Genomic DNA, 10,416 nt, shown 5'->3' with positions numbered 1-10,416 from the left:
TTAAATATAAAAAATCCAGATATCAAAATTATTATATTTTTGTTGTGGCCTCTCATTTGACTTGTATTGTGTAATGTGAACCCTTGCGTGTTCTTAGATGGTGACACTAAGTGTGGTTTCATTACAGCAATGTTGGGAAATCTGAAGGTGATTGTAAGATTTCATCATACACAACAGTTATTTCGAAACCTGAAATTGCCAGATGAATGAACTTCAGTTCATGGCATGAAATGTATGACCAAGAGTTGGGATTCAATCTGTTAGGGGAAAAATTAACACCTCACCTGCCTGGTAATTTATCTTTATTCACAGTCTACAGATATGTCTGGGCATTCAGTATTAACGCTTAATGACTATAAGTGGAATTGTATTGTGATACAATCATATGGTATTGCTTTACAAAGAGGGACTCAATTAATTGGACTGAACAAGGGCTTGATTATTTTACTTGTGATTTTGCATTTATTTGCAAAATTGTTATATATATATATATATCTCAATCTCCAGATAACTCCTATCTTTTTTTCTTTTTTGCAATACAAAGCTGCCTTAGTTCAAGATATTCAGAGTTTCTATACTACAGTTTACACTGTTTATAATACTTATTTCAATTGTACACCACCGTCCAAAAAAAATTATAATAATGAAAACTGCAAGTATTTAAACAAAGTCACTTTACAGAATACCTCTGTGCAAACACAAAGAAAAATAATAAAATAGATAGATAGAAAAATAGAAATAAAGAAAATAGAAAAATAAATTAAAATAAGGAGTGAAACAGCAACAATTTATGTGCAAAAATAATTTTTCTGAACAACTGCATTGATTAATTGACTGATTCATTCATTTCATTTCATGCATTGTGTGTCAGAAAGCAACAAAACAAAACATTTTGTGTGCTTGTGTTGTTGGTCACACACTCTGTGTGAGCTGTGTTGGAGTACAGTTTAAAAATTTCAGATTCAATCAGCTGAAATGTCCAAAAGCATGAAGAATAAGGCTTACTTTTGAATGCCAATAGGGTTAAAATGTTAAAGGTTTACAGTAAACTCTGACCACACAGTGAGTGGACTCATTGCTTTGTCCCAAAGCTAATGATAATGCCACTGGTGTGGTGCACATGATGTGTATGGCATTTAAGCACAAGTGGGTCCCTTTATCGACCTTTAATTTCATGACCTGCATGACTGAAAGGTCTGATGAATTACTGAGGTTTATCATAAAACTCAGATGGGGAATTTCAAGTGTGGGTTGGTCACGGTGGGGTGGTGTCTCTCTTACCTTAAATCAACAAATAAGCTCCTTGCAAAACACCACATTTTAAAACCTCGCAATTATGAAATTCAGTTGATCAGATCATAAGTATGATGAATAGTCATCGAGACGATAATCAATCGTTATTCTTAATACCTATATGATGAAAAATCATTATACTAATGCCGGCAGCGGCAAATGGCTGCCCACCCTGAGTCTGGTTCTGCTCGAGGTTTCTGCCTCTTAAAAGAAAGGTTTTCCTTGCCACTGTTGCCAAGTACTTGCTCATGTTGGGAATTGTCGGGTCTCTGTAAATAATATTATAAAGAGTACAGTCTAGACCTGCTCTACAGGAAAAGTGCAATGAGATAACTTCTGTTATGAATTGGCACTATATAAATAAAATTGAAGTGAACTGTAACAACACTGATTTCGTACGTATATTTCAGCCACAATTTGTAGTAGAGCTATGACCACGTGCTGATTACATGAGCCATAAACAGTTCACAGACAGCTCTATTTACACTCCAGTCTCTCTGCAGATGAATTCTTCCATTACTCTGTAACGGTTCTTGCAACCAGGTTAGAAACTGAGATCTTGCTGCTGCTTCCTAAAAAATGCAGGACTGTCTCTTCAGTAATGAAGAACTACTTATTTTCCTCTTTTACTTTCCAACATATGGAAGGAGGACATCTTTTCTAAATTGGGATGTTGCCTGAAGCAATATCCCTGCCTGAGTTTTAAAATTTAAGTTTGGCTAATTTATTCTAAAGAGAGCACAAAAGGAGAATTTATAATGATCAATATAGTTCTCTCTTATGTTATGCTGAAGTGAGCAAAGTTATTTTTGTGCACTGAAATGTCAAATGGAAAATATGGTTTCAGCCTCGGCTAATGTGCTAGTGTCTTTTAGAGACAAAGACACAGTAGGCTTTTACTATACTGTACATCAGAATGATTAACACTACTGAGAAATTTGAACAGTATTTTTGTACCCAACCAAAACTCAACCAGAGTAGCTGTTCCCTGAGGCAAGTCATTTCAAATGCACAAAGATGCATGGCTACCTCAGGATTATCAGACTGTGGATTTGACAAGACATTGGTCTGGATATAGGGGATTAGTGTCTTAGCAAAATCTTTTATGTTAACAAGACTAGAGGCCCTATTTTAGAGGCAGGGCAATGACCAGTGTAAGCAGCGCTCGGACATTTTGGTATTTTCCTGACCTTGAAATTCGCTGTATTTTAGTGCCCAGCACAGAGCTCATCAGGCACAGGTGAAAGCAGAGGCACAAAAATGTAGGAGGCTCATTCAAATGAGGCAGCGCAAAGTGAGTTTTGGTAGAAAATCTTATCTTAGACTTTGCGTTGAAAATAGACATCTCAGAACCACGTCTGTTTCTGCCGCTACGTCAATTTGTTAACAACAGCAAACTAAATACTTGGAGCAAATGCACAGAAATAACACAATAATGCTCTCTTAACCAGGACACTAAAGGGATGTCACATTCAATTTAGAGCCAGTTTCTATAGTTTAAAAAATATTCCTGTGCTGTTATTTGTTAAGATTGCTGTACCCATACTGTACTTCTTGCTTTTGGTAGATAGCAGCCAACATCCAATCAATGTCTTTATTGTTCATGTTTATTGTAAAAAATTCAACTGTTGACCTGATAATCGTGCTAGATGAAAAGGGTTCAAAAAAATTTATAAAATTCATCTTAAGGGTGACATGAATGTCTGTATCAAATTTCATGGCAATCCATCCAACAGTTATAGAGATATTTCAGTCTGAACCAAAGTAATGGAGCGGCCAACAGACTGACATTGCCATCCCTAAAGCACTCCCACTTCCATGGCTAAAAATTAAAGTGTATGCATATGACATCTCCATGGTAAGTTATATAATGCACATCTTGGGAATATATATCAGAGTCAACACTTTCACTCTAAATAGTGTCTAGACTGATGTGCTGTACACAGGTGTGTGTGGGACTGCTTTCTCACCATAGCAGCACTCTTTATGGCGTGGCTAATGACCACAATGACACGTCCTCTGTAGTTCTGGAGGATTCCTGTTGCAGGACACTGCACCAGCTCACCGTCAGGGCTGAACGCTGAGCTGAAGGGAATGTTGATGCTGCCAGAAATATGGCCTCTGCTGAAGCTGGAAGCAGTGTGGTTAAGGAGCACAGGTTTAAACAGGTACGAAGCCTGCGTGCGACCAAGTTACAGTTACACAATAAATTTCATACTATGAACCATACTATCCCTGGACGACATGAATAGACAGTAGGAAACAATATCAAGTCAGTTCAATGGTACACAATTAGAGTGCTTGTTATACTGCTTATCAGACTGACTTCCAATACAAAAAGTATGTAAGACAAGCTTCAAGATAGCAGTGTGGGGAAAACTAGCTCTCTTAACTGAAGGGAGGGAATGAGAAAGAAGAATAAGAGATATACAGTAGGAGATATAATAAGGGAGTCAGGAGGAGAAAAGAAAAGAAAAAAAGGACAGAAAAGACTACAGTAGGTCTTAGTGAGGGATTTGCTGGAAAAACATAGGGAGTATCAGCACAGGGACAGTGAACAACCCCAGAGTGGCATATAATTGAATAATTAACTGAGAAAAGGAGATTGTCCTATTTCTGAAAGTGTAGCTATTGACATTATTGCTACATATTTTAACACAAGTGGTGTTCAACTCTCTCAGTCAAATTACTATGTTCACTAAATCATACCAGCTGCCACAAGAACATGTAGAGTCAGTATGTTACATAACGCAGTGTATAATCCACTAGCTGTCAAATCCTACTGTGGTACATTTAGCCGTGGAATTACAAGAGGCACATGACAGTTGTTTTACATCAGAGATTCACCACCAGGTACCTAGACATATAAATCTAGATTGTTCTGATTTACTCCACAGAGGTCTTAATTTAATCCACTTTTAGTGACCGTGGACACCCACAACAGAGCTTTGCCTAAGATCACAATAAAGGTGAACAAGGGTTGCCAAATCCTGTGAAAGTGGTCAAATCCCTTTTGTCCATGTGAGTTAGCCTGAGGAGCCTCTGTCTATCAGGAGGCTCCAGTGTAGGAATTTGACTAGAGAAATGGCCATTTCAAAATCCTTGCTCTATTCACTAATCCTTATTGATTAATGGCTCTTTAAACCCCTTAGACAATTACCTTTCCACTGATGATATTAAGTGTGAGGCTCCCTCCTTCGGGTCCTCTGCATTTCTTATAGGCAGCGTTTTCTGGGCCACTATACTCCTAGTAATAAATAAAAACTACCCATCGGCAAGAGCTAAATTTATTTCTTTATGCAGTATTGTAATTTTGTGAAGAGCTACGAAAAAGATGGATAAAGAGGCTTCTGAATGTGGCAAGCAGTAGAAATTACAATTTTTAATCTAAGGGACTTACAGGGAATTTGTTTGTATGGGAGACCTACATTTTTTTGAGTATGCATATCAACTCATGTATATTGTTGCTGTCCTGTGAAAACCATATATCTCCAAAACGTTTCATAAGCTAAGAAAAACAGCATTGTTTTCAGCTTTTTAACAATTTCAGCTTAACCAGTGGGTTTTGAAATTGTTTATTTGGCTTAAGAAGCAGGAGAATTCTATCAAACCATAAACTTAATCTTTCAGTTTGTCTGAAAAATTCAAAATGGCCACTTCTGGAGATACATAGTTTTCTTGGGACAGCAAACACACAGACATACCCACACATACTGTATACCCAGGGTCATCAGCTGTTGCAAAGAAATTCTTCACTTGATATACTATCGTACAGTTTAGCTTAACAAAAGAGCATTCTTTGAACGCAGCTGTTTACCCATTAAAATGTCTTGGTCATGATTATCAGCCGATTGTTACAACAATAACCAAAATTCTCTCATGAAAAAGAGGAAACTATGGTATACCCACAAAGCCAATGCATTTTGCTTGGTTTCACAGGGTAATCTCCACTGCTTTATGCCCCTGTCTCTCAGACTGCAGGAAGTGCTGGGGCAGCCTGGGTGGATATGAAGGGCCTAACTGAATGTTGCAGAGTCTGGCAGCACATAACTGAAGTAGATCATCCACCCTCAATCTGCCCCTACTTGCCTTTGATGGGAATTTGTTTTACCCTCCGTGCCTAAGGTTCAATTTCAAAACTCTGCAAAGCACTGGCACCAGTACAAGAGGTAAGCAAGAGATCAGATGCACCGCGCAATAAAAAGAAAGGCTTCTTGCATGCAAGCACGCTGTGAAGTGTGTACAAACTTTGTTTCTGTGTGTGTCAAGACCCTTTAACCTTGAGCAAATAATTCATGAGCAAATGAGAACATTTGTCTTTATCTGCAATTAAAAGAGAACAAAGTTTCACTCATCAGACCAGCATAGATATGGCACAGGCACGACATATTCGTGCCAAACAGGTGCAGACATGATATAAAAACAGCCGGCATAAATTCAGGGATGCATAAATCACAGCTTTTACAGAGACCTGGCATACACTCAAGGATTTGGACCATGACCTTACAAGAACCAGTTTGGTTAACCTCTGAGACTGAACAGAGACACGCTCATCAGAGAGAAATCTCAAAAGCAGAGGAGTCTAGTGTGGCCGTTCGTAACAGCTATGAACACTATTGATTGGACAACCCATCATAGGAACCACTTCTTTTCTAGTGGTTCCTACCTGGTCCTTAAAGCGGTGGCATCAGAAGTCAGCATCACTTTTAAAACAGCTCTCAGCTGAGTCGTATCTCAGACATAACAGACATTAAAGTTTAAAACCCCTCTCCAAGTCAATTCTGCTTTCATGGGAAAAAAAATTGAAAAATGAAGATAAGGTTGTTTTCTACTGAAAACTAGCTATACTGCATATCTCAGTTATGTGAACACAAATGTCAGCAGAAAGTTTGTTGCTTTTGCTTTGTTGGACACAATCCAAGGTTGTGCAAACAAGCTCCCATCTGTGTTCACCATTTCCAGATGTGCCTTAGCAGAGAAAAATTGAGCAATGTATAACTGTTGAGACAGGTGAGGAACTGACAGGTATATTTCATAGCAACACAGAAATGGTAAGGATACTCCTCTACATTGCGGATATCGACAGCGACGATTTTGGGCTTGCCAGCTTTGGTCCTTTTGGTGGGCCCGGCCAATGACAGCTCACAGAGGTCGATTAAGTCCTCGGCTGAGATCCTAGGGGATACTTCAGCTTTCAAGTCACACAGTGCCAGAGGCTCCCGAGACTACAAGAAAGGAAGTCACAGGAGATCAGATGAAGAGGGAGAAAATTGTAGTACAGCCTTTCAGTGAATTTCTGAATATAATTTGAATAATGGAGTTTGGACAAGTAGTAATTGTAGTAATAATACAAGAGAGACAGAAAGAATAGTGTCAGGTTGGATATTATGGTTTCTTTAAAACCAGGAAAACAGTGCTTTGGCTGAATGCCTTCTATGTTAACTAAATCTCCTCTGTATTAATTAAATATCTTACACTGTCCTTTTAAACTGTTCATCCCGCTAACTTAAGAATAGAATTACATTATGTATTACCATAAAAAAAAGTATTACAACTCAGAGAGCACCACAGACGACCAGCAGCAGTGACCAGAACATGGTCCTTTGCCAGTTTCCACCTGCGCTGCCAAATGGGTTCATTAAAGCAGCGAACCAGAGGCATGGCTGCAGGGGACTGAACCCTGGTCTCTGCAATGGTAAGCAAATGTTACACCTCTATGATTCCCAGATGCCCTAAAATCATTTTAAGCATAAAATGTGAAAAAAAAAACTGAGGATGCTGACAGTTTTCCCCCCCAAGTCCCTTACAAAAAACTAACAAACAAATGTATTGTGAAAATTGAGTGGTCATTAAGGAGTCTGGTACTTCTACACTATTCACTGATATGCAAATGAATAGGGGAGAAATACAAACAGAATTATCTATGAATTTCAGCACAGTGTGTGAAAGCCATTTTCAGATCAGAGAAGGGCCAACTGCACGTTCAGTAGTTTAAGTGCCAAAACTTTGCCATCCATGAAATAAAATGTTTGAAAGCAGCTAACTCCATTGGCTAGCTGAACAATCTTCTGCCAACCCAACAGTGAAGAAGTCAGTGACATCTGTGAGCCCATGGAGGATTTTAAAGATTTCTTTTTTTTTTTATGGGAAAAGGATTTAATGTAACAATTCTGAGCTACTACCTTAAAATCCAGGTATTATTAAAGCATTAAGTGCTGCTATATAAGAGTGTTGCTATTTTACACATTCTTTTCCCATATAATAAATATTTGGCTCTCCAAAAAAGGTTCTAAAGAAGTAAGAAGTTACAATATTGTACACAGTGGTGGAAAGTACATTTTCTCAAGTACTGTACTTCAGTACAATTTTGAGGTACGTGTACTTTACTTGAGTATTACCATTTTATGCTCTATAATTCTACTCCACTACTTTTCAGACAGAAATGTTGTACTTTTTACTCCACTACATTTATCTGACATCTATAGTTAGTGATTACTTTGCAGACCAAGATTTTACATCCAAAACATTTGATCAGTTTATAAAATGTGATGCATTGCAATAGATTAAACTACTTAAAATTGTGTAAAGAAGTTTATACACTGTTATTGCATCAAATATAATGATCCAATAATATAAGACTGACAGAGGCCATTCTGCATAATGAGTACTTTCACTTTTAAGCTTAAATACATTTTGTTGCTTATACTTCTGTACTTCTACTTAAGTCAAATTTGAATGCAGGACTTTTACTTATAATGGAGTATTTTTTATAGTATGGTATTGCTACTTTTACTTAAGAAAATGATCTGAATACTTGGTCCACCACTGACTCTATGCAGGTTTCAGGAATAAATTAAACAAACTAATTGGTCTGTACTCTTTCATTCTAATGTATAATATGACATTAGCAAAACATTCACCCAAAAAGGCTATAAGTAATTTAGTCCAGATTATCATATCAACCAAAATACACTCTATAAACATCTTTGCAACAATCCCATTCAATAAAGTGTAACCAGGCATAAAGAAAGTTTTTGTCCCTATAGCCAAAATCATACACTGGTGGTAATTTGACTTACTGTATACTGCAGGTTTAGCGGCAGCAAAAGCCACGCAATCCTTTTCTGAATTCGCCCCTCTAACTGCAGAGTTTTACTAAGGCCTAATTCTGAGTATGTCCTAACCCTTCTGCTTGCCTGTAGGCTTTGACTAGAAACATGTAAAGCTGTTAAATTTTCTCTTTCAAATTTTCAACAATAGGGGTTTTGTTTCTGCTTCTAATAAGTATTCATAGCCTGATTATTTAAATAGGTATCTGATTTCAACTGTGAATGTAGCAAAATTCCTGTCTCCATTCTCTATAGTAGTAATTTGTATGGATTGGTATGTCTAAAGGGTGCAGCTTCACTCTGCTGCATCAACACAGGATGGGAAAAGGGAAGAGACTGGCGGAGTGGTGCATTGTTTTCAACAAACAACTTTATTCTGCTCTCTTGAATTATCAACAGAGAGAGATTGACGATAGCTATTCTAGGCAACATGAGCGCACAAGCAGAGCTAGAAGCTACATATTCATGATGTCTTATTGCCATGACCAACAATTTGGTTTGTTGCAAAGAAAGTCACTCACCTTTTGGATTTCTTTTTCAACTTTCAATCTGATGTCTAACAACCACTGACAAGGAAATGTATACTGAGTGAACAGAAAAATAGAAACACCTGTACCTATGTGATGCAATACCACACATCAGCCCTGCAAGAAATACTACCATTCACATAATGTTCAGTTTTTGTTGAGCCACCACTTAAGTTGTTTGTGTTTTGAATCAGTACTATGGTACGTTTCAAACACAACAGGCAAAAGAAAAATGGGAGTCCAGTATGTTCAACTTGAGAGTAAACTAGGGTGTGACTGAACACACCTGCTCAGTAAAACCTGCCTGTGTACACTGAGCTTACAAATGAAAACCAACTGTAAAGTGATCGGTTACCTTCATTTACACAGAAATCTGTCTTTTAAAGTGTAGAATAGGTTGACATGGTATAATTTTCAAAAAACATTTTCAATGTGCACTCTTACTGCACATTGCTGCAGCACCTCTTTTCACCCTGTGTCTTGAACGCTCCATTTTAGCTATCGAGTGAGGCATCTCACTTCTATTCGATCTTTGTTGGGAGTTGCACATGCACAGTAGCCAGGTAAGGACTACTAGCCAATCAGAAGCAGAGTAGGGCGGGTTCTGACGAGCAAGGTAGGTGATCCAAAACAAAGCTGCTTCAGCCGTAACTATGGCTTCGGTTCAGCCATTACGGTTCAGCCGTACATGTTCCAACAACCCGAACCAGCTTCACAATCTAGACTGGAGAGTTTCAGAGTGGTAAGTTATTAATTTGTAACTAATTTATCTTTCATAGGTAACGTTTTAACTGTGCACTGTCTCTACATCACAGTAATAACATTATGTCCATTGACTGCATGGAGGGTATCTAACGTTTTTTCAATTTCATATTTAGGTGTACGTGTGGAAACTGCTCAATTCTCAATTATGAAGCGTGTTACATAGTGATGCAGATACGTTACGGCAGTAACGGCTGGACTACAATCGTTTTTAAGCAGTTCAGGAGCAGTGTTTTCTGTGGGAAAGGGTAACTCCCTTTGGGGTGGACTTTGGGCTTTTTCACTTCGCAAACCTATTACATGCACAAAAAAGATATATAACACAAAAAAGGAAAGGGAAAAAGCCAAAAAGCATAATATGACCACTTTAAGCATCTTTCACTGCAATGCAAGAGCTAAAGTGGAAGGGTGGGCTCTCTGTTGGGCTCTCTACATCTTTTTAAAACACTTTAACTACTTTACACGGCACAAAAAAATCTAATTACGTTAAAGGATGAATTTTTTTGCAGCTTCATAAATCTTGATAAACAATTTAAGAGATCAGTTCAATTTGGATACATATTTATTTTGTCAACATCATGTAAGTGCGATTTACATACTGTCACTCTAAACGGCTAGAATTTGTAATTTTCTGCATGCTGATGCCCTCTCCAGAAGCAGAACAAACTGACAAGCTGTATCTACACTCAGAGTAAATGGGCCTGTTTTTGTGTTTTGTAATACCC

The 10,416-nt window shown here is 37.9% G+C and overlaps 1 protein-coding gene across 3 annotated transcripts in view; it reads right to left on the bottom strand.

Moving 5' to 3' along the window:
* tbck (TBC1 domain containing kinase) overlaps positions 1-10,416 on the bottom strand; it is a 46,177-nt gene that overhangs the window by 2,199 nt on the left and 33,562 nt on the right. For 2 of the 3 annotated variants that reach the window (XM_044191436.1, XM_044191437.1), the window contains exons 24-25: positions 6,355-6,518; positions 3,264-3,423 (exon numbers count right to left, since the gene is read on the bottom strand). The exons of the other annotated variant lie outside the window; for it this stretch is intronic. In XM_044191436.1, the coding sequence (XP_044047371.1) occupies positions 3,264-3,423; positions 6,355-6,518 (324 nt within the window). The remainder of the gene's footprint in view (positions 1-3,263; positions 3,424-6,354; positions 6,519-10,416) is intronic. 3 annotated transcript variants of the gene reach the window in all.

The sequence above is a fragment of the Siniperca chuatsi genome, linkage group LG3 (genome assembly GCF_020085105.1).
Source record: "Siniperca chuatsi isolate FFG_IHB_CAS linkage group LG3, ASM2008510v1, whole genome shotgun sequence".
NCBI lineage: Eukaryota > Metazoa > Chordata > Actinopteri > Centrarchiformes > Sinipercidae > Siniperca > Siniperca chuatsi.
The sequence above is the reverse complement of the archived record's forward strand: the minus strand, read 5'-3'. Positions and strand labels throughout refer to the sequence as shown.